This window comes from Rutilus rutilus (assembly GCF_951802725.1).
Source record: "Rutilus rutilus genome assembly, chromosome: 10".
Taxonomy (NCBI): Eukaryota; Metazoa; Chordata; class Actinopteri; order Cypriniformes; family Leuciscidae; genus Rutilus; species Rutilus rutilus.
Genome location: NC_140215.1, coordinates 2,387,501 through 2,413,055, shown reverse-complemented (window position 1 = coordinate 2,413,055; position 25,555 = coordinate 2,387,501). Strand labels below are relative to the sequence as shown.

General features: G+C 35.5%; 2 protein-coding genes across 3 annotated transcripts in view; one reads left to right on the top strand and one right to left on the bottom strand.

Moving 5' to 3' along the window:
* Window positions 1–414: 414 nt before the first annotated feature.
* Window positions 415–11,077, bottom strand: nmi (N-myc (and STAT) interactor). Its single transcript, XM_084420437.1, has 10 exons — window positions 10,847–11,077; window positions 10,669–10,731; window positions 10,510–10,566; window positions 10,254–10,412; window positions 8,559–8,675; window positions 7,365–7,530; window positions 5,663–5,769; window positions 3,253–3,439; window positions 1,215–1,318; window positions 415–1,106 (listed from the first exon to the last, which is right to left on the bottom strand). Exons 2-10 carry the CDS (start codon window positions 10,702–10,704, stop codon window positions 903–905), a joined length of 1,137 nt encoding a protein of 378 aa, XP_084276563.1. The 5' UTR covers window positions 10,705–10,731; window positions 10,847–11,077; the 3' UTR covers window positions 415–902.
* A 189-nt stretch (window positions 11,078–11,266) lies between these two features.
* The window catches only part of parp14rs3 (poly(ADP-ribose) polymerase family member 14-related sequence 3), a gene marked incomplete at its 5' end in the record, with an annotated part of 34,453 nt that continues 20,164 nt past the window's right edge, over window positions 11,267–25,555 (top strand). For both annotated transcript variants that reach the window (XM_084420421.1, XM_084420422.1), the window contains 14 exons: window positions 11,267–11,438; window positions 12,448–12,629; window positions 13,767–13,803; window positions 13,910–14,071; window positions 14,758–15,000; window positions 16,639–16,875; window positions 18,957–20,989; window positions 22,016–22,085; window positions 22,309–22,413; window positions 22,537–22,599; window positions 22,680–22,856; window positions 24,176–24,339; window positions 24,422–24,452; window positions 24,551–24,655. In XM_084420421.1, the coding sequence (XP_084276547.1) occupies window positions 11,267–11,438; window positions 12,448–12,629; window positions 13,767–13,803; window positions 13,910–14,071; window positions 14,758–15,000; window positions 16,639–16,875; window positions 18,957–20,989; window positions 22,016–22,085; window positions 22,309–22,413; window positions 22,537–22,599; window positions 22,680–22,856; window positions 24,176–24,339; window positions 24,422–24,452; window positions 24,551–24,655 (3,781 nt within the window). The remainder of the gene's footprint in view (window positions 11,439–12,447; window positions 12,630–13,766; window positions 13,804–13,909; window positions 14,072–14,757; window positions 15,001–16,638; window positions 16,876–18,956; window positions 20,990–22,015; window positions 22,086–22,308; window positions 22,414–22,536; window positions 22,600–22,679; window positions 22,857–24,175; window positions 24,340–24,421; window positions 24,453–24,550; window positions 24,656–25,555) is intronic.

Below are 25,555 nucleotides of genomic sequence, written 5' to 3'. Positions count from 1 at the left end.
TTACATAAACTAAAATATAAAAAACTTATTTTATTTCAGCTAGCTGCCAAGACAACATTTCTTATTTTCATTTAAGTTGAAATACTAAAATAACTTAAACTAAAAACTAAAATAAATAAAAAACTAGACATTTTAAAAAATGCAAAAATGAATACTAATGACAACTGACTAAAAAATGAATAAAAACGGACTAAAAAGAATACTAGATAAGCTTATGTTTTGTTTACAGCTATCAATCTGTTCACTTCTCTTACCAAAGACAGCTGCAAAGTGATTGAAGACCATAAAAATTATTATAGGCTTTAAATATGCCTCATTTTCATATGGATGCCTTCATTGTTTGATCATTCCAAATCATTGGCAAAAGTGCCAAAACATCTAGTGGTTAATCATTAATGCTGCAGCCCATTTAGATAACTTTTGAATAAACTTTATTTTAATATAGTTAAAATACAATGCTCGTACAATGCATGATGTCATTTATTAGACACATAACCTACTACACATAAACGCCTTCTGTTCCAGTCATAATTGTATTTAAGGAACTTAGTTTTGTCATAATGTTATTTTAAAGAAGACAGTGAGGAGATATGATTGATATAATCAGTAAAATCTGAATCCCACAAACATATAATAACATGTAAATAATAAGTAATGCTTCTCTTCACTGATTCAAAATAAAACCTGATTGGTGCAAACACTGCAAAAAAAAAAAAAAAAGTATCGTTTTCCAGTATAAATATCGAAACATTCTTAATAATAAACATCAGAAAAATAATCTTGTTTTCCCTTTGAATTAAGTTTATTTTTCCGACCCCATTGGCAGATATTTGCTCTTGTTTGAACCAAAAACTCAGACAAAAAATACAGAGGAAGAGCATTATTTTTGCAACATTTGGCCCTCAGCTGGCCTTCTCAATGCCGTCCTCACAGAAGAAAGCCGTCAGCTCCTTTCCTTCAGGGACGTATTTTATGTTCTCAACCTCTCCTCCATAGTTGCTGGGCTTCTGGAAGTGGATTTCTAGGTGGTCCTGAAGATCCTCTTCATCCATCAGCTCCTGAATTCCCCCCAGAAGCACGGTGCGATTCGGGGCCCCCGAGTACGTCTGCAATGTGACACAGCAGACACCATAAATCAAATGCATGCTCTTCCTCACTGAACACCTGTTTCTGATGTGGAAAATGAACACGGGTGTGTGTTGCTGAAAACATACTTGAAATTTCTTGAGCTGGTAGTCATACAGAGGAAACACGTCAACCACCACATCGCTGCCGGTGTCGACACAAAACTTTCCTCTGAGAGCCAAATTCTCCGCAACTGAAAGTGAAACCAGAAAGGAAACCGTCATGAAGAATTATGAATCTGACACGATGTTAAACTTCATAACTGAGCTGAAACACCCAAACATGACAGACTAAGACCTACAGTGGCTGAATTATGATAAAAGTTAGTGCAGATCAGCATGGGCGTAGATTACGCAGGTTACGCCACTTTTTATAAAATGTAAATTTGTCCCCCGCCCTTTTTCATAGGGCAAGTGTGTTCACAACAAGTTGATGTTTTCGCGGGCCAATGTGTATGCATCCAGATTTAAAATTCAAAGAGTCAAGATAGTCTATACGTGACTTTCACGTTTCCATGGTAATCAGTCACTCGTGCATCACAACACGCCCATGCTCACACCCGCGCTGTATCCATAATAATTCCATAAATAATCCATAAATAATTAACAAGTTTTGTTGGAAATTAAAGATGTTCTCTACCCGCACAAACGTGCGCTTATTTTCAGTCTTTTTTTATTCGTAATGTCTTTTATTTTCACAGATATGTAATCAGAGGCCTTCAAATTAGAATAAAGATGGTGATTGTTAATGCTGAATTTGGATTTTCATGCATTAACAGCCACTATATATCTGCTTGAATCATGCAGCGTTGTAACGTGTGTAGCCTACATGATGTTTCCCATATATAATAAGGTAATACTTTACAATTAGATAAAAAAAAGTTTGTAGACAAGCTTTAAGTTGTCTTGAAAAAGCCTAACCAGAGAGTTTGAAGTAGTTTTAAAAGCTTGAAGTTTGACATATGCAATGTGCAATATAAAGTACAGAACATCTTTCTTTCTTTCTATTTTATTGCTTTAAACATAAATAGTATATTAAGCCAATTAAGCAAAAATCTGTCAACAAAGGTGTGCAAAAAGAAAAGAAAACTGGTATAACACTTGACATTCAGTCCCCCTCACTTTTGAAATGATGGCTACACCCCTGCAGATCAGTATGGGACATGTACTGGGAATTCAAAATTCAGTTTGAATGATGATATCCCTTCATTCTAGAGATATTCCTATTCAGGAACTGTGGAAAAACATCTTCAAATAATGTGAAAGTCTAGTTGTAAATCATACATTACCCAGCTAACAGGGATCGTTCTCAGAACGTTTCATCAAAGTTATGAACAAACTTCCAGTAGCGTTAATAGAATGTTAGTTCATCTTAATCTGGTCTTTTATAATGTTCTGAAAATAGCACAAAAACATTATTTAAGCATTATTTTGTTTTTTAAACGTTGTTTCAGGATGTTCAGAGGACTCTCCAAAGTAAACATTCTCTGAATGTTTGCAAAATTAAAAAAATTCGCTCTTAAAAGAATGAAAAACAAACAAAAAACAATGCATTTGAACGATCAGGAAACATAAAAAAAAAACAATTAACAGGAATGTTAGCAAAACATTCTTAGGACATATTTTCGTTAGCTGGGTATGTGCTTCCCAATTTGCATACTTCTGCCATTTTGCAGCATAAATAGTCTCACGCAATCGCTCTCTCACTAATGCATTCATATAAATGTATTCTTTACTGTGCTACTTTATCTGTATCTCATTTAGAACGAGACGAAATCTGTGAGAAATATAACGAGCCAAAGACAAAAGAACTGATAAAAATAATCTGTGTCATATGTGCTGTGCACCAGGCAACCCGCGTTCACTCTCAGCTCGAGGTTCAGGCTTATTTGTTCATTATTTACGTAATCTGCGACTATTCGACTCGACTTTAATCCCATAAATGTCCAATTAAAAACATTCAGAAGTAATTCAACCCCTATTACATAGAGCATTGTATAAGTGTGCAGTGTGTGGTGTATAGTACGGCATTCCTAACACAACTTCTACAATGAACAAAAACGTTCACAAAACACACACTAACAATTATAGAAGATCAAAACAACATCACGTGGGGATAAAGACACACCTCCAGTGTTGACGAAAGTTACGCGGCCTGTGCCGTTACTCTTGTTGTACTCCAGTTTCTCCACTTCACCTCCACCTCGACTGGGTCTAGAGAAGGACAGCTCCAGCCGGTCTCTCATTCGCTCCTCGGGTAAAGTGGGCGGGGCGTTGGAGAACTTGATGGTCTTCTTGCATACCTTGATATGAACCTGCATGGACAGAAGTAACAGCAGTTCACATCAACAAAGAACACATCCTTCTGAGACAAATGTGTGATACTAGCGAGTCACGGATATGAAAATTTTGGCCAATGCCGATAACCGATAATTCTTTATATTTGAAAGCCGATAACCGATACATTGGCCGATAAATCTAAATCCAAATTTTTATATGATTTTTGAGAGCCTGATTAAAAAAAAACTAAAGTCTCATCATTAAAATCCATTTCCCAAGCACACAATTATAATGATGTTTTTATTAGGGCTGGATTTCTGGATTTTAAACGATTCTCATTTTTACGAACCGATATCGATTCTTAAATCCCAAGAATCGATTAGTCATCCTGTTTCCAGTTGATGAATGAATGTAACATTGTAGCGCATCCCATCCAATAAATCGCAATAATCTTTGTGCTTTGTTACTATTGATATGAAACAAAGTCTCAGATTTCAAATTACGTCCATTTTCTTACGAAATTCCAAAACATAAATGCCGTTTTGTCGCTGTGGCGTGAGATCGCTCTGGCTCAGCTCTAGAGAAGCACATGATCTTCTCTTCCGCCTTAATAACACCAGTTACAGCGCGAAATAAACATGAATGAGCATCTGAAAGTGTGTTAAAAGGTGGAGTACAACTTATCGAAATCCGTATCATGTGACATGGAATCGCTCAATCGGTGTTTCAACCGTGGAAAGACGCCAGTAAAACAGCTTGTAAACAATGTCATGTAATGTCACATTTACCTCAGAAAAACCATATCCAGTGCCCATAAACTCATCAGTCAGCTAGAAAAATTTACTCTAGAGAGGAGCATTTTGCTAAATATATGCACCATATTACATATTATTATAATGTTTAATGTTCTTCAATATTTAATGCATGTTTGAATAAATCTAGCAAGTTTTTATGACAGCCACCATTTAAATGTTTACATTTCATATAACTTTATTATTATAAAAGTGTATTTTAAGTGTTTGTATACAAATCGGTTAATTTTTACCTTCAATATTATAGTAGGCTAATGAAGCCTATAGGCCACAGCTGACTCCCATAGTTTACAGGATTAGTTAAGAGATTTGTTTTCCTTGAGAAAATTTGCCATTTATTGTACCTGATATCCAAAATAATCAATATTGAATCGAATCGGAATCGAAATCCAATCGAATTGTGAAATTTGTGTCAATACCCAGCCCTAGTTCTTATTATAATTTTATAGCCTGTATGACAGACTTGCACTGCACATGTTGAACTGAACCGTATTTTCCTTTTATCGAAGCAATTCCAATCATAATAATCCATTATTTATCGGCTGTAATATATCGGCCACATTTTTTTTATTGGGCCGATAAGGATAACATTAAAAATGAACAGCCGATACTGATATGGTGGCCGATATATCGTGCATCCCTACATTGATGAAAATGATTTTGAGGTGAAGTAAATACTACAGAAAAAAACAATGTAATTTACATGAAAAAGTTAGTTCAGGCAAGAATAAAAAAAAAACTAAATAAATTCTATATTAGTTCTCAATTCAAGCGTGTAGAAATGAAAGCGTAAATATCAACGTTACAAAATTAAGTAAAATTACTCAACTTTTCTGATACTGGTGTTCCCATCATGCACTGTGCCTTGAATAATTAATGAGGTTGATTTTTCACTGGTTTCCAGCTGTATTTACACTGTTTTATCATTGCTTTTGCTGTTAGGATTAGTAACATGCCATTTTGTGACATTTGGAGTTCATTTTCTACTCAAAATGATACATTCAAACACAAAAACGATCCATCAAATGTTACCGTCATTGTGTATTGTCTACCAAGTATTGAGGTCTCTGCGTTCACATGATGCTTAACGTCTGATATGTAGATATGCTGTCTGACACAATATCTATTGTATTAATTACTTAGATGTTTCTAAGTAAAGCATATACTTTAAAAGTGTGGTTTAATTCAATGTTATATCGTTTGAGTGAAATGTATTGCAAAGGAAACTTCAACTTAATAAATATTGCTCAACCTTTTACTAGCCAAGTTAAAATGACTTATTTTCTTTGTTACTTTAAATCAACTTAGTTAAGTAGAGTTTACTTAATTCCATATGTGAAATTTACTTAAAAAATATGCGTGTGAAATTTACTTTAAAAATTTCCGTGTAAAAACTTGCCAAAGAAATTTTTTTAATTGAATGAAAAAGCTCTCAAATCGCTCTACCTCAAACTTCACAGAAGGATCCAGAGTTAAAGAGTATGGCTTCACATCCATCTTGGATTTGTCACAGGTCACCGAGCACTTCGCCAGTTTGAGGATCTGCTCTGCCACTGAAACACACAAAGCAGAGGCAGTGTGTCCACATTATGAGAAACATATATACAGTAGAGGCAAAAGTTATATTTGTTTTTAATGACTTACAAGTTCAGTTAAACCATCAAAATATGAGGAAAATATTAGATTTTTTTTACCCAATATTTTTTATACGAGGGAAGAACAAAACACTAAACTTGGTTAATGTATTTATCTGACAAAATTATTTGGCAAAAAGGCAAATTACAGCTACAGGTTTTAATTTACTATGCAAGAAAAAAAAAAGCATAGAAAAACAAAACAAAACAAAACAAAAATCGCACAGGAAAATCAAGTAGCAATATTAGGAAAACTTCCTACTTGCATCTCTATCTCACTAACAAATATATCACTACTAGACCAACATCTGAATGTTCCTAGGGTATACAATTTTCTTTTTATGCACATTGGTTATGGAATGATATGCAGTGCATTGCTACGGAATCAATTCCCACTATTAATGCTCCAAAAAATCTATTACAGTCTGCACTGAAGGAATCATGTTGCCGTTTGCATTAATCTTTGATATATTTGTATTGTATTTGTTGTTTAAATTGTGTTTTTATGTGAAACTTCATGTCGCCATCTTGACCAGGACTCCCTGGAAGAAGAGATTTTATATTTTAATGGGACCTTCCTGGTAGTACTGGGCGGTATACCGGTTCATACCGAATACCGGTGTTTATTTTTGTTATGATATGAATTTTTTTAATACCGCAATACCGATTGTATGTCGCTTTAATAATGATCGGAACGCGGCGCGGCACGACACTGTTTGAGAGGGTCCTTTTTCTCTGTTGCAGATGGAGTTTGAAGACTGAAGATGGAGAGGTTAAACTATAATTGATAGCTGTCAAATTATATTACAGTGTTTCCCATACATTGGTTCACAATATCAACACAGCCTTTTGGAAAATCTATTTGTGGTTGGCATTGACATCATTGAATAAACATGAGCACTGCACGTTTCAAAATCAAAACGCGGCGTGGGTGTTTTTATATTAATGTATCTGAAGTGAACTGACGGTGTTTAGAAAAGTTTCTTTGTTATTACGATTGAATCTTTCTTTATCTTTCCTGATAAAGCAGCGTTTATGAGCGTTGCTGCGTTTTGTGTACAGCCATTACCGGGGAAACCGCTATTTCTGCCGCTCCTACAGCGCCTCCTGCTGGCACCTCTTTATAAACAGCCTTGCAAACCTGTAATAATACTATAGTGTGGATTTTTTTTCTACAATATTCACTCATGACAGTAAAATAGGGGATTCTAAGTCAATCTACTGCAGCATTTCCTCTCTTACTCAGTGAAAAATGTTTTTTACACCCAGTCATGCTTGGAAAAAAAGAAATACCGTCATATACCGTGAAACCGGTGTAATTTAGAAAAATACTGTGATGTGGATTTTTGGTCATACCGCCCAGCACTACTTCCTGGTAAAAGACAGGATGAATAAACATCCAGCAGAACCCACGACACCAGGATCTCTCTGTTGCAACTCTTACATGAATGGATCAATGCAAATAAAATCATAAAACATTTACAGATAATGATTATTTTTTATCTTTTCCATACCCTTCTCTTCCTCAAACGTGATGAGAGCCTGGCCGCCCTTCAAGCGTAACGATGGTCTTTGTGTGACCGTGAACACAGACGCCACGGCATCCTCTCTCTCGTCTACCTCTTCCGTGTCAAGGCCACGAGTAAACTTCACTGTTTTCACTGGGATTTTGGCTTGTATCTGCATTCAGAGAGAATGAAGAGTCATTGGTCAGTTACACACATGTATTCGTATAAATCACCTTAGATTTTGGGAAAAGGCCATATATGAGTTGAGCACTCTTTGAGTTTTAAAGGAGGGGTATAATGCCCTTTTCACAAGATGTAAAATAAGTCTCTGATGTCCCCAGAGTGTGTATGTGAAGTTTTAGCTCAAAATACCACACAGATATTTTTATATAGCATGTTAAAGTCGTCACTTTTTGAGGGTGAGCAAAAACACACCGTTTTGTGTCTGTTCCTTTAAATGCAAATGAGCTGCTGCTCCCGGCACAGGGGGCGGAGCTTCAACAGCTTGCACTCACACAGACATGCACTGAAAATTTCAAAAACGTTTAGCCTTTTATGCTCAAACTGGAGTCAGACAATGATGGAGAGACTCAAGAAGAAGTGACAACATGTAGAAGCAACAGGACATTTCTGAATGATTAGTTGATGAGTTTATGTAGCTGATGTGTAGTTATCTTCTAGTCATTTATTAGCATAGTCTTGATAATCTATAAATTGTGTTCAGGGGGCGGGGTTTATGTAAATTTTAGGGTTTGTGATGTCACTAACCCGGGAGGAATGTGGTGTAGTCTCTACCAGCCGTTTGTTGTAGTCCTTAAAAAGCGATTTCTTTAAAAGCAAATATCTCCCTTTGCTTTGAGCGTTGTAACCTTGCAGATGTTGTTTATGCTCAAACAGCAACATTACACACTAACTAAAGTTAGAAAAGTCAAATCATAATCAACCACCCCTTTAAGCTACAAAAAATGTATTAAAGAAAGATGTGACATGGCATTTATCCCTACACTTAAAAAAATAATGGTTCTTTATTAGCATCGATGGTTCCATGAAGAACCTTTAACATCCATGGAACCACTAAGGTTCTTTATAGTGTAAAAGGGTTCTTTCAATTATTAAAATGTTAATCACTTAATAAATAATCCCATCTAGGGCAACAGTAAATATAAATGTGCACATTGTAATAATAAAACACAGGTCAACCTTGAATTTGCGTTGCAAAGAGTCACTTTCGTCCCTCTTGAGTTGAAGCTTCTTTCGTAAATCATCAAGTTCTCTCTTCAGATCCTGATTGACCCGATCAAGACTCTTCATCTCATCCTGAAATGATGAAGGACAAACATAAATACTCATCAGCTGCTTTCAGTTAGAGTGGTCACCCAGCTAACAATCACGTTCCCTTTAAAGCTACGAAAACGTCATTTCTGAATGATCCCTGAATAATCAAAACATCCAGTTTTAAAAAATGTTTCTTGTTGGTTATACGAATGTTAAAGGAACATTTCATTTTAGAATTTTGCACACATCATGGGAATGTTACTTTTAAACGTTCTCTGAACATTCTGAAACAAGTAACATTTAAAAAACGTTAGACGAATGTCCAACTAAGACTTTCAAGAAAAAAAAAAGGTTCTATAAATTATGTATAATTAAATTATGTTTTTGTGCTAACATTTAAATAACATTTTTAAAGGCTGAACGAACGTTCCGTTAATGTTACTGGAAGAACGCTGGTTCCTAACTTTGAGAGAACCTTGGCAAGTAGGGTAACATGAGGGATGATGACTCCCCGGGGCAAGATGAGCCACCCACCCACTTTATTTTTTCTCCTCACCATAGATGACAAAATCTCATCTCAGCACTTTTGATGAATGTCTACGCAATTTTTGATTTTGACATTTCATCTGAATATCAACATTTGTGAGATATAGTTTGCTGAAACAGTTTTGAGGGCAATTGATCAAATTTTTTTGTCTCTGGAAAATAGTGTTTTATGACATTGTATTATGTTGAATGTCAAAGTTTTTTTGTGTCTATTTGTTAATGAGGGATTTGAGGACATATTAATTGTTTATAGATCTGATCTAGAGATAAAATTAGGCCTTTGGGGTAAGATGGGCCATCCAGAATTAAGGCAACAGGTTGTTCCTAGTGTTATTAATTTTCTATTTAATACTTATTGTAATTAATGGTGTTTTTGTTCAGCATTTCTATGAATTAGATGTACATTTCAGACATCTTCATTTACATCTTTCATTAAAACCTATAGGTTAATTGAGTGAAATCATTTAATTAGATCTCACAGTGTTTCAAATATGACATATCTTCGATTAAAATATAGGCAATTAAATATGTAAATATGCATATGCCTTTATATAAGTCATATAATTTTACCTTTTTTAGATAAACCTCTTTTACTGGTATTCAGCTTTGTCTGTCATCGGTTATTCAATTATTCAACTAAATTGTCAAAATAAAACTTTAAATAGAATAGCTGTTTAGAATTTTTACATTAATGACACTTAAAAAATATATAAATATTAATGAGAAGAATTATATCAAAAGTAATTTATACATTGTGTAAAATGTTATCCAGCAGGGGCAGGCTTACCTCTTTTAATATTTGACATTTTGTGCTATAACAACTAGGCTAAATTAGCAAATGTTTCTATTTCTCTTTATTTCCTTTAATAACTTATGTCTGATGCATCATCATCCTGCACATGCTAAACTTGTAAATATGATAAACAATTTTTGTTTTTGTTTTGTTTCAAATAAACTATCTAAATATGTTGCTGTTTAAAAGTAAATCCACATTGTTCTTGAGGAAGGCATCTTCCCCCATGTTACCCTAAGTCCTGAGAAAGTTGCATGTTAATGGTTAGCCTCGAAATTCACCTGTACATCTTGAAAATCTCTCTTAAATTGGTCAGATAGTTTTTCTTCAGAAGACATGAATGCCTGAAGTTCTGCCTCGGCTTTTCTTTTTTCGTCGTCAGCTTCAGCTTTTTCCAGCAGCAATCTGGATCTTTCATTATCAGCAGACTCAATGAAATTCTGTGTGGAATCATTAATAACGCAAATGTTAGAAATAGATCATTTATGATAAATTGTTCATAGGCCTATAGTTTATGTGTGTTTGTGTGTTTTTTACCTTGTATTTCTGTAGCTCCGCCTCAGCAGCGACCATCTCGTCGTCCAGGCTGCGAAGCTGTACGTTTTAAACACGATTGTTGACAAGTTTTTCACCAAAGCATTATAAAATGTTAAACTGGATTCACCTAAAAAGTGTGTGAAACGGACGTAACTTTACCTCGCCGTTTACTTGGTCTCCAGCGCTGTCAGACATGTCTACAGTAATCGAAAGTAACGTTATCTGAGGAAAGAAGAAGAAGAAGAAAGACAGAAGAGACGAATCAAACCACCAAATGCTTGTCCAATGACTAAATATTATTCATATTCATAATTCATATTCACCACATATTATTTACCTCCCAACTTCCTGATCCCGAACCCGAACTTGGCTTGCCTCGTATTGATCAGAAGTCACGTGAGCGAAATCGAAAGTCTCGTGGTAAAAAGACGAATCAAACCACCAAAAACCTGTCCAGTGACTTAATGATCAGATTTACATTCAGTAAATATTATTCGGACACTTATTATTTACCTCCCAACTTCCTGATCACGACCTTTCCTTGTATTGATCAGAAGTCACGTGAGCGAATCCTGAAGTAAAAGCGAAAGTAGGCTACTGTTGAATCGAATTGCCTTGTTGATTCCTTCATTTATGATTTGCTGTAAGTATCTTTCGTGTGACAATATGGCTGACAGTCACTTATGAGTGTTTTGTCACAGTTTTGTGACTTTAGGAGAAAGTTAGGCTACTTTCTCAACTCTTTTGGAGCGCAAAGATGGAAGAGAGAACTCTGATTCTCGAGGGTTTGCCGGATGATTTTGACCGTGTGAAATCAAAAGTTGAGCTTTATTTTAAAAATAAAAGAAGATCAGGAGGAGAGATCGACCAGATTCGAGAACATCAAGATGACAAACGAAAAGCACTTCTGATTTATATGACTGAAGAAGGTAAGTCATCGCAACATCATAGCTAAACACATTAGAGACAAAACTAATATTAAAGAAGCTTATTCACTGAACAGGAAGCTTAATTATTTCCTCCACGGAAATAAATAAATAAATAAATAAATAAAGGCAATAGCCATGGTTTATCTAACAATTCTGATTTTTCTACAATACAGTATTCTGAGATAATTCAGAATTACGAAATATTATAAACTCGCATTAATATTCATGTCTTTATTTTATGTTTTAATTTATTTGTAATGTATTTCTATATTTGTTTACTTATTTTTTATTGTATTGTACTTTATTATTATTATTATTATTATTATAGCAGTTTATGTTGTATTTGTGCATACTGTTGTTACAGCGCAATAAAGAAGGAGAGAAAGAATGCAGTATCTGAAAAGAGCTAGCCATAGATCTTGGCATGTCACATTTAAACACCAATCACGTTGTTCTCCTACAAGACTAGGCCTATCTGAAAATAGTAAATGAAGGAAATTTGTAGTTAATTCAGTCAAACTGATTGATAAGTAGTATTTGTTGCTTTTTGAGTGGAACTTCACCAAACCGGAAGTCCCTCCCATAATCTGAAATGCAGTAGGCTCGTTTTTAATGCCAAAGCAGCAATAAGGGAAAAGGGGAAATATTGTGGGATTGGATTAAGAATGTTCCTTCTTTTTTTATGTTACATAAAGGATTTTCTTTATATTTGTTATGAATGCCACTAAATAAAGGGAGATATAAACTCGCAATTCTGAGGAAAAATCTCTGAATTCTGGGATTTCTAATTTAGAATTGTGAAATAAAAACACGCAATTGTTAGAAAAGAGTAAGAATTGTGAGATAAAAAGTCACAATTACATCTTTTTTATTCAGTGGCGCAAACAACCTTCCAGCTTCCAGCTCAAAACAAACCTTCCACAACGTTACATAACATACATGCTTAAAAAAGAACTGAAATAGTTTGGGAAATGGAAAAGTTTTTACAGAGAATTCCCCTGTTTTCCAGATCTGAAGAAGGTGCTCGACAAAAGAATCCATAAAGTTGATTTCAAATCTAAGGGAGCAGTTGAAGTGACAGTGAAACTACCAGAAGACACGAAAAGCAAAAAGATCAAACCACAAGTTCTGCCAAAGCCCAAGCTGGAGAAAAGCGCTCTCCTTAAGTCACTGCCCGCTCCTGCAAACCAGGTGATTCTGTTGTCTGTTATTATTTATGAATTATTATCGTTAATGCATTTAATCATTTAGCAGACGCTTTTATTCAAAGCGACTTACAAGTGAGCAGAGCAACAGAAGCAATCAAACCGACAATAGGGCAACAATATGCAAGTGCTGTGACTAGTCCCAATTAGTCTTTTTATATTTTTAAATAGATATATAGAATAGTAATTCTGGTTGGGATGAGAGTAGAGTGTGTTAGTGTAGCAATGATGTGAAAAACCATGTTTCTGAATGACAGATCCTAGTGATGATGACATGTAGATGAAGAAGAGAAGTGGTCCAAGCACTGAGCCCTGATGCACTCCAGTAGCTATATGATGCGATTTAGACTCGCACATTAGACTACAAGTTTCAAAATATCCTGATTCATGCCTCTTTTGAAAGACAAGGAAGCAACGGGGCATTTACGCAACACTTCAGCTTAATATGGGTCCTGATCTTGATTTAAAATATCAAAGAAACATAAGAGAAATACAGTTAATTCGATACATATCACGATACTGAACTCACGATACGATATTATTGCGATACTCTCAAGACAAATGATAAAAAGTTAACAAAAACTGCACAGTTGATTAAAATGCTAAATTTGGTATTACATTGGGTGTAAATGAATAGGCTTGGACTTGCTGCTGGAAACCCAAAGCACAGGACAATAGAGACACCAGAATAACAATATTCATGATTCTGAAGCTGAAAACAGAATTATTTTAGATGAATATGCTTCCATTGTTTCACAACTAGATACATTTATAATTTTTTACTGACAATAAGACATTTGGCATTATCAGTACCCACAAATATTCCCCCATTGCATTATTATACATTATATTCAACATTATATATAGTAGTTTAATGTAGTACTGACACTAAAACTCTGTAAACTTAAAAAAAATTCTCACACAGGGTGAATTATACACAATACAAATATCGTCACTATCCACGATACTTATTGATGCATTTCTGTATTGCGATATATTGTGGCATGATATATTGTTTCACCCCTAAATGTGTATTTCAGTGAAGGAGGGACACATTACTGTAATTAAAACTAGGTCAGATGAATGTTCATATACTCACACACTTCCTCCTTATTGTACAAAGGTCTCTGCAGTAAGAAAGCCTGCAACACAAATGAAAGGTTTGACTATAATGCTTTTACTTTTAGTGTTTAAAAATATTCACAGATTTTCAATACATTAACAATGACACTTTTGGTCACATGTATACATTTGTTCATAATACAGACAATGAGGAGGATTCAGAAATACCAGATCTGCTAATTACCTCTTCATTAACTTCGGTTGATAAGGAAACACTTCAGATGTATTTTGAGCAATTTACAGAGCAATTTGAGCTAGCAAAGCACGGAAATAACAACTGGATCCTGAAACTCTACAGCCAGTCAGGTATGATTTAAGACCAAAGTTGCACTGGGAGTTTGTTTACTAGTGACTCATATTGTAACATGAAACCAGTTTTGCCAGTCTATTTTTAATGCATCACTTACACATGATGTAGGCCTAATTCTGTTTCATAGAAACTATCATTAGACAACTAGCTCTAGCTAAGTCAGAGCTTACCTTAAAGAACATTAAAAAAGAAAATCATGATGATTAAACTGCAGAAAATGCTTTTCTTACTTCATATTTTTTGTCTTGTTTCCAGTCCAAATATCAAACATTTCTTAAATCAAGATCCATTTACTAAAGTAGTGAAATGACATAAGATATTAAGTCTTGTTTTCTGGGGAAATAAATCAAAATTAAGGGAGTTTTTGCTTAAAACAAGCAAAATTATCTGCCAATGGGGTAAGAAAAATCTTGTTTCGGTTTGAATTAACATTATTTTTCTTACCCCATTGGCAGATCATTTAGCTTTTTTTAAGCATCAACTCACTTAATTTTGATTAATTCCCCTGGAAAACAGGACATAATATCTTATGTCATTTTACTCATCTAGTAAATGCATCTTGATTTTTAGAATTTTTAGATATTTGGACTGGAAACAAGACCAAAAAAAAAAGCAAGAAAAGCTTTTTCTGCAGTGTAGTTATCATCTTTGAAAATTAACATAATGTTGACCCTTTTCTCAGATTTCAAGGAGATTTTTGGCAAGGAAGAACATGATATTGGTGTATCTTTACAAGTGTATAATGAAGGAAGTCTGGGAGGGAAGTCAGACCCCCGTCGCTTCATCTTGACGGGGTTTGATGGCGACACAGACTGCAAGAAAATCTCAGTGTTCATTGGCAGCTGTAGCAAGACGACAAAATACACTTGGGAGACACTTGATGATGATGATGATAGGATTGTCGTCACCTTTAAACAAGATATTGGTGGGTTTGGAAGTCTTTCCCTCTGGGTGTCTGTTATTGTCACTCTTTGTCCTCTGTTTTTGGGACGCCTGCTTATTTTCTTTTGTCTTGTCACCCAAGCAATATTAAAATTAATATTCACAATAATGTTCTTCAGTTAAAGCCTTTTGCAAATGAGTAAAACAGTGAAGCGTGAACATCTGTGCCGCACACACTGCTTTTGGTCCACCACTGCATGCGCGTCTATTAAAATAAAGGCTTACTCTAATTAGTCTTGTTCACTTCCTCAGTATTTTTGTCTTGGTTTCCTGTACAAATATCTAAACATTCTTAAATCAAGATACATTTACTGGAGAAAAAATATAAGTGACTTTATTCTTAAAACAAGAAAAAAATATCTGCCAATGGGGTCAGAAAAACATAATTCAAAGGGAAAACAATATTATTATTCCGACTCGACTGGCAGATATTTTTTCTTGTTTTAAGCAAAACCCAATTAATTTTGATCAGAAAACAAGACTTAATATCTTCAGTCATTTTGCTTCTCCAGTAAATGTCTTGATTTAAAAATGTCTTGAAATGTAATAAAAAAACAAGACAAAAAGCATTGTTTTGCAGCTCTTTTTAATAGTAATTCATGATTTTAATACAGTATTCACATGACAGATTTTCAGATCTAACCTCTACAGTTTGTGCTAAATCTATAACCACCTTTCATCATTGCAAATAATCTGAAAATGAATCATTAATGACATTAAAAACAAGAGGACATTGAGGAATAAAAGTACACATTCATCACTACATCTTAAAAATAAATGATCTTTATTAATGGTTTAGTGAAGAACCTTTAACATTCATGGAACCACTAAAGGTTCTTTAAAGCGGAAAAATATTATTTAGACTATTAAAATGTTCTTCACAGTAAGAAAAAATGGTTATTTTAAGAAAATGTTCTTTGGGGAACCAAAAAATTATCACTGTGAAAGCTCCCTTTTGCAACCGTTATTATATAATTCTGTAAATAATGTTAATCAATAGGAAGAAAAGTGACCTACATTTGACACCATCTTCTGTCTCCACTCTCCAGCGCTGTGTTTTATATTCTCGTGAAACACTTTTGATCAATACAAGTAATGTTAGACTGTAATCAATTAATAAACAGTCTCATCCAGGGCACCAGTAAATATAAATGTGCACATTATCAACATTAAAAACAGATGTTCCCACTTCACTGTTTTACACTCTTAAAAATAAAGGTTATTTATTGTCATTGATGGTCCCATGAAGAACCTTTAATATCCATGGAACATTTCCAATGCACAAAAGGTTCTTTATAGTGTAAAAAGGTTCTTTAGATGATTAAAATGTTCTTCGCACGTAGAAAAAAAGAAGGTTATTTTAAGAAATGAAAAATAATCACTGAAAGATTCTTTGGGGAACTAAAAAATATCTCTTCTATGGCACCGCTGTGCAAAAAACAAATACTTTCGGAAACCTTTATTTATAAGAGTGAAAATGGATAAGACTGGAGAAAATGAATGACTGCCGGCTGTGGTCAACATTCAAATAAGAGTTAATGACGACATACTCAATTCTGTGAACGTTTCATAAGAACATGCATCCTAGATCATTTTTCTTCCTTTTTCATTTCATCAACAGATGTGAAGTCATTTATAAGAAAATGCACCTCAAAGCAGCTGCAGGGCCGAGACATCGGAGTGACGCGTATGGAGCGGACGGACTCGGTCCTGGTCCGGGGAGATCTGGAGAAGATCAGTGAAGAACTTCTCACCCTTTACTTCAGCAACAAGAAGAAGAGCAGAGGAGGAGATATCGAGAACTTCATATGGATCAACAGACGAACAAGCGCGGTCATCACCTTTGGGAACTGTGATGGTTGGTTTACAGATGCAATGATGAAATATTCGTTTAACACAGTACACCGCAAAAATATATAGAGATGCACGATATATCGGCCAACATATCGGTATAGGCCGATATATGTTCATGTTTAATATTATCGTTATCAGCCTGATACATTTCTTTTGGCCGATAAATATATATTAAAGCCGATAAATAATGGATTATTTCCTTCAGCTGAGACACAGATGCACACTGTTCGCCATGATGGTTTTGAATTGGTTGAAATATGATTGGATACACTTCAAAACAGGAAAATACAGTAAAGTGCAAGATGCGCATCGCAAATCTGTCATATACGCTATAAAATTAACGGTTACACTTTATTTTAAGGTGTAATTGTTACAGTGTAATTATATATTTAAGTACTGAGTAATAATAAGCAACTACATGTACTTACTATAGGGTTAGGGTAGGATTAGGGTTTGGTTGAGGGTTAGTTGCATGTAATTATGCATAATTTACTGTTATTAATATGGTAAGTACATGTAACATATGTAACAAGGACACTGTAAAATAAAGTGTTACCAAATTAACTATAAAAGAACATCATTAAATTGTGTGCTTGGAACATGGATTTTAATGGTGAGACTTTTGTTTTTTTTAATCAGGCTCTCAAAAAAATATATAAAAACTTGGATTTAGATTTATCGGCCAATATATCGGTTATCGGCTTTCAAATATAAAGAATTACTGTTTTCATATCGGTGCATCCCTAAAAAATTCATTAAAAAAAAAATCTGCATTTCTGTCTTGTATTCCAGTACAAATATATAAACATTCTTAAATCAAGATACAAGCTAATGACATAAGATATTATGGACCCTATTTTAACGATCTAAGCACATGGTCTAAAGCGCAGGGTCCAAGTTCACTTAGGGCGTGTCTGAATCCACTTTTGCTAGTTTAACGACGGGAAAAATGGTCGGTGCTCCCGGCGCATAGTCTAAAAGGGCTGTCCCTATTCTCTTAACGAGTAATGGGTGTGTTTTGGGATTTACCTGTGTTAAACCAGTCAGAGTCTCATCTCCCATTCCCTTTAAATGCCAGTTTGCGCTCACGCCATGGCGGATTCGCTATTTACATGACGGAATTTGATAGTGGAAAGGCCGAACGCGTCTCCAGAGCGCAAACGGATCTGCTCGTGCGCGAGGTCAAAGTGCGCAAGCAGAACATCTACGGGACAAGCCGGATTCACCATATCTTTATGTACACAATAAATAATCTTTTACATTGTAATCCTTTTATTTTAAATATTTGGCATGTTTGTGTGCTGCTGTGCGTCCCTGTGTGTTTAATTAGCAGAGTGCACGCGTGTTGTGGATCCGCCTATAGGCGCACATTACTAACCCGCTCTTTAAATAACAAAAAAAATATTGTGCCATTGACTTTAGAGCAGGTTTCAGTCGGTCAATGGCACAGTCTATTTCTGTAGCCTCAAAATAGCAACACTCCAACAATGTGCCAGAACACTCCTCGTTTTCAGACCAGCAGCCCATGGGCGCACAAATGGGCGCAAATGCATTTGCTATTTAAACAATAGGACGTGAAAATGATAACTGCGTCGGACTGAATCTAGCAAAAAACACTTACGTCGCGCTGCATTGCGCCGGGTGTAAGATAGGGCCTTAAGATAGTGTAAGTCGTAGCAATGTATCAAAATGAAGTGAGTTTATGCTTAAAACAAGAAAAATAATCTTAATTTAAAGGGAAAACAAGATTTTTCTGACCAAATTGGCAGATATTTGTTACAATACAGTAATTCTATTAACTACCTTAGTTAACATGAACTAAGAATGAACAATACTTCTTCAGCATTTATTAATCTTAGTTAATATTAATGTCAACATTTACTAATACGTTATTAAAATGAAAGGTTGTATTTGTTAACATTAGTTAATGCGCTGTGAACTAACATGAACAAACCATGAACAGCTGTATTTTTATTAACTAACATTAACAAAGATGCATAAATAGTACAAATGTATTGCTCATTGTTAACTAATGAACCTTATTGTAAAGTGTTAATAATTTTACTGTCTCTTCTATTTTAATAGATGCACATGCAGTGGTGGAACAGAAACACAGTGTTTGCGGCACAGATGTTCACGCTTCACTGTTTTACTCAAGTTTGCAAAAGGCTTTAACTGGAGATAAACCCTCCCTGACTGACACCGCCACAAAACTCAACATTTCTGTCAGCGAAGATCTACTCCAATTCTTTGAATCTAATGAGCGATGTAGAAAACAACTGGAAAGCGATGCCATACTCCTTCATGCCAAAGTCTTCATTGACAGCACAGCAAGTGAAATAAAACTGGAGATGGACGTCAATAAAGAGTCTCTGACCGCCATGAAAATCGCACCAACGTGGGAGTCCAAGATAATGAGAGGAGTTCAGTCGTTCTTGAGTGGATACGACACAGAAGAGCTGACAGTAGAGGAGGACGTCTGGAGGAAAGTTGAAAAGGAGTGCGACGCTCTCGTCACGGTGGATACAGCGTTCTCCTTTAAGGAGCGCAACTCTAAAGTTGTAATTTCTGGAGTGAAAGAGCAGGTCAGGATCCTTTCGGATAAAATCAGGGTTCTCCTGAAGAACGCCGCTGTCGAGGTGGAAGTGGAGAGAAACACGATCGAAGCCACAATTCAACTAGGCTGCGGAGAGACATTTGATCTAATAAAAGAGCGCCTACTGTCCAAACTAGGGCAGGTGAGTTTATCACATGATGAGAAACTGCATATTATTTCCCTCAAAGGTTTGAAGGAGAAAGTGAATTCAGCAGAGATGCTCATCAAAAACGCACAGAAGAACATAATCACGCACCAGCTGAAGCTTTCTTCGCATCTGATTGACTTTCTGAAGTCGCTGGATCTTCAAAAGTTTGAGCAGGACAACCACATTCCAGCTAGACTCCTAAACCGAAAGGATTTCTTCGGGATCTTGGTTGAGAAGGAAAACCTGAAGGGAGCCGAAGACAAAATCGGGGAGATTCTCAAAGAGGAGGTTGTGTTGATTTCTCCCAATCAAACCGGTGACGCTTTAACACGCTTTCTCAGGAATCTTCAAGATGAAAGCGAGAAAGCAAACGACGTCAGGATCGCACAATCAGACATGCAGGTTATAATATCCGGGCTTTCTAACGCAGTTGCGGATGTTACGGGAAAAGTGAGGCGATATCTAGAGAACAAGGAACCAGTGACTGAAAACGTCCCTCTGAAATCTGTGCGAGAGGTCGAGTTCGTGGACTCCTGCCTGAATCTGTCCGATCTCCCTCAACTCAAGCGGCTCGGCGCTTCGATGCTTGTTTGCAAAGCGTCAAATTCTCCTTGTTTGAAGGTCACAGCGCCTAAAGACAACATTAAAGAAGCCGTGGATGTCGTACAGCAGAAGTTGTCATCCATTGTCGTGGAGAAGCACGAGTATCGCAAAGCAGGAGAAGCCAAGGTTCTGGAAAAGCACGAAGACAACGTGAAAACAAAAGCCAGAGAGAAGCAGTGCGACCTGTATTTATCGCAAGAACACATAGTTGCTCCTCCGAAGAGCTTCACGCACAAAATAGGCGATTTCATGACTCTGAGCATCACTGAGGGAGACGTGCACCATTTTACGGCCGGCGCGTTGATCTGTACGATGAATGGGAATCTAGATTTTAATAACCCCGTGGCTCAGCGCTTTCTCAAGTTTGGAGGCGAGAAGATTTCAGAAGTGTGTGAAACTCCCAAGAAGGAAAAGCAGAGTCTTTTACCTGGAGATGTGCTGGTCAGCGACGCTGGAAAACTCAACGCCGAGACGCTCATTTACGCCGTGCTTCCGCAAAAAGGTCAAGCGCTGGACTCGGTCTACCTGCAGTCATCCGTGAGAAACTGTCTCCTGAAAGCCGAGGGAAAAGGATGCGTTTCCATTGCAATGCCGGCAATTGGTTGCGAAACCTTTGGATTCTCCGTCAAAGAAAGTTGCGTGGCGATCCGAGCAGCCGTTCTGCAGTTCTGCTCCGAGCTTCAGAATTCACCTAAAAACATTAGAAATATCAGTGTTGTGGATTCAGATGGGAAGGTCGTTGAGGAGTTCAACGCTCTGATCCAGGAACTAGTACGATCCCCTACTAATTTACAAACCTGTAAATGTTTAACAACACTGGAAAAAAAGTGGTTCTTCCTCAGTGTTTTTGTCTTGTTTTCTGGTAAAAATATCTAAACATTCTTAAATCATGATATATTTACTGGAGAAGCAACATTACTGAAGATATTAAGTGAGTTTATGCTTAAAACAAGAACAAATATCTGAAGTCAGAAAATAAACTTAATTTAAAGAGAAAACTACATAATTTTTCTGACTCCATTTATTTGGCAGATATTTGTTATTGTTTTAAGCTAAAAAAAACATAATTTTGATGATTATTATTTAAGTAAACAAGACTTAATATCTTAAGTCTTAGTAAATGTATTTTGGTTTAAGAATGTTTGGATATTTGTGCTGGAAAACAAGATTTATTTATTCATCATTTCACGCCATATCATCATCATCAAAGGCTATATTCAAGGCAAACTCAAAAGTAATAACATTTAAAATACTGCAAAATATTGATAAAATATTGCAATCAGTTAAGAATCTTATCTCTACAAACAATTAAAACAAAAATATAATAATAATAAACATATTTCAATTTGATATTCAATAAAAATCCTAATATTTTGCCAGGAGAAACCTTTTTAAAAATATCCATTAATGTACTTTCTAAAAATAAAAATTGCCTAATATCATTTAAAGCAGTAAATTACAATAAAATATGCAAGGAAGACTTGCGAAAATCATATAACGGCTTTCAATAAATATAAATCGGTGAGTCTTGTGTGACCAATTCGACATCTCGCATGTCTGGTCATTTCTATTTTCTAAATGTAAACAGTGGTTAGGACTTTAATTTATAACTGGATTCACTTCATATAATTTGTTATGGACACTTCATCCCATTCGCCACTTTTTGGAAATGTACAAACTTGGAATGGGTTTAATCCTGGAAAACAAGACAAAAATACTGAGGAAGAGAATCTTTTTTTTGCAGTGCATCTTTTTTATTATTATTATTATTGATCACCTGTATTTTATCATTAACAGGGATTTCCTGACATGTCAATAAAAATCCCCCTTCAATCCTGGAAGATTAAACACGGATCAGACAAAAGAGGTACTATATATTTATATATATATATAATTTTTTTATGCCTTCCTGTAGCTCATATAGTAACATCAAGGTCATGGGTTCGATTGCAGAAACTAATACAATGTATACCTTGAATGCTTTGGATAAAAGCATCTGCCAAATGCATAAATGTAAATGTAATTTCACTACTCCTGGACTTGGAATTGCTTATGTACTTTTCTTTTCACATGACTGGGAATTCCATCAGTGCGGATCAATGGTGTGCCAATATGCCTCAAAAAGGGTGACATCACCAAAGAAGCGGTGGATGTCATAGTGAATTCATCCAACAAAACTTTAGATCTTAACACCGGTGAGTGTTTCTTTGCTATAGCATCAATACTAAACAGACTTGCATCATCTTCATCATCACACTTTTACCTTTTCATGCAGTGTTTTCCAGTCTCATTTCCATCTAATCATCATCATTTTACAGGCGTTTCTGGTGCCATCTTAAAAGCTGCAGGAAAATCTGTTACTGATGAGTGCAAAAAGCAAGGTATCATCATAACGGCACTGAATATTGAGGAATGCTTATATTATAATGGCCGTGCTGAGTGACTTGACGTGTGTTTGCAGCTCCTCTGATAGCATGTTCAGCAGTGATGACGAGCGCTGGAGCGCTTCCGTGTAAGAACATCGCTCAGATGGTCGGGCCGGACAAGATCGCAGACATCACAGCCTCTCTGGGAAAGGTGTTGAACCTCTGTGAGGGAACAATGGCCACAACTCTGGCCATTCCTGCCATTGGAACAGGCATGACAAAAACCATAATGTTTGATATTTACAATTATTCTTTTTTAGAGGAATTATGGAAGCCCATTTCTGCCACGTAGGGGGGAAAAAATCATGCTTTGGTAAATCATAGTTATGACAAAAAAAGTCATTATGTCATAAGAAGTTAAAATTATGTCATATTAAGTGTTCTAATTGATATTATGATGTACTAAGTTATAATTTTGACTTTTTATCTCATAATTGACAAAATGTCATAATTATGACTGTCATAATTATGTCATTACGGTCATAAATTCTAATATTTTGCCAGGAGAAATCTTTTTAAAAATGTCCTTTAATGTACTTTCTGAAAATTACAATTGCCTATTATCATTTAAAGCAGGAAATTCCAATAAAATATGCAAGGAAGACTTACAAAAATCATATAATGTCTTTCAATAAATATACATGGGTGAGTCAAGAGTGACCAATTCGACATCTCGCATGTCTGGTTATTTCTATTATTATTCTATTAAAAGTCGAAATTATGACATACGTCATTATGAGATATAGTCATAATTATGACATACTAAGTTATAATTATGAGATAAAAAGTTGGAATTATGACATTAAGTCATAATTACGATGTACTAAGTAATAATTTCGACTTTTTAAAATTTGAATTTGAAATTAAAATTGAAATTATTACAAAAACAAATTTTATTTGGAAGAAATATGACTCAAAACTGACATAAAAAGTCATACTAATCAGTCATGTCATTATTATGGTGTACTGAGTCAGAATTTTGACTTATCTCAAAATTATTAAAGAAATCATAATAATGACATGCTTTCATACTGTAATTACGATATAAAAAGTTAAATTGACAGTCAAAATTATGACTTGTCATTATGAGATATAAAGTCATAATTATGGCAAGCTAAGTCATAATTATGAGTAAGACAAAGTAAAAGATGACATAAAAAGTAATAATTATGATGGTCAAAAAATTAAGACATTAAGTCATAATTCTAATATAATAAATCAGAATTTTGACTGTTTATCTCATTATGACAAAAATTCATTATGATAGTCAAAATTATGACAAAAAGTAAAAATGTTAAATTGACAAAGTCATGATATGAAGATAAAAATATGACATGTCATAAGTAAAAATTGAGATAAAAAGTCAAAATTATGACATACTACTTAATACTACATAGACTTTTTTCTTATTATTATGACTAATGATATTTGAAATGTCATAATTTATGAAAACATGTATTTTTTCTAATGTGGCGGAAATGGGGCTTCCATAAGAAATATCAAGTCCTGAGCAATAATCTTGTTCCCGCAGGACGAGGCGGCTTTAAACCGGAAGAATCCATCAAAGCCATTCTCACAGCGATCGAGAAACATCTGCAGGAGCCGAACTCCTCCTGCTTCAGGAGCATCACTATCGTGGCATTCGAGCAGAAGATCTTCGATGACTTTCGCGAATACTTTAAAGTGTGGAACAAGGTTAATACTAATGAATTCACAAAAATAGTTTCCAGATTTCTTTTTCCATCATATTCAATTTGTTCAATTTGTTTTCCTGCAGCCTGCATGCAACAAGATGCCCGAAAATCAAGGTTTTGACAACCTCCTCATGCTTATTAGTGTTTTAGATACACAATAAGCCTGTTGCAATGTAATAGTGAATATTTTCAATCTTTCTCGTCCTCTATAGTCAAAATCGGAAGCGTCAGGATTGAGGTCAAGAAAGGGGACATCACTACAGAAACCGTCCGAGGGATTGTGAACACCACCAACAGAGACATGAGCCTGAGAGGAGGTCGGTATGATCAAATATAACTCAAAATACGCAACACTTTTATATGAACACATCATTTACTCTAAAGCCCTATTCGGACGGGATTAGCTTTACTAGGGTAGATGGAGTAATGTAATTTTACCACAGGACGTCTGTAATATTAATGGCCAATTCGCACGGGATAAGAGATCTCAGTAAAACTAGCAGAAGTGGGAGAGTAACTCGACTTACACACCGCCGTCACTCCTGTCGTCATGTGTGTGTTACGCTGCTTCCTGATATCACGTGCGCAAACACATATAACCTGTATTTATATATATAAAACAGTTATGTCCGGTCGAACGATGTATTAATTATCTTCAGATTGGATTGTGTTGGTGAAAGGCACTTATCTAACGCTAAAAGATGTTTCGTGCCTCTAACAAGTGCTGTCGATCTTCTCTCTGATCTGATGGTGTGTGTGAAACACTTGAGTTTTGCCACAGACTCGTCCCAGCGTCTAGAACGCGACTGATGCTTCTTCAAGCGTCTCCATACTTGAAAAACTGCGGAAAACTACTTTTAAACAGGAAATGACGGAATATCTACGTACATATTTACACCACAAATACCTGAGGTCATTTTTCCGGACCTTTTTACTGAAGGTAAAAGTCGCCGTAATCTTTACTGACGTTGTCCGTGATGATCACTGAGATGCACATTCGGACGGGACTAAAACCAGAGACAGAGAAGCTCTGGTAATGATTACTTTACTCCACCTCTCCATGTCACACTAGTCCCGTCCGGATAGGGCTTAAAATAAGCCATAGATCTACTAGGGTTTGTGATGCAGCTGCTGTCAGATCCATCACAACTCTTTATTACACTGTGCCTCGTTTACAAAACAATCTCTGAACAAACATATAATCCTCCGACATGATC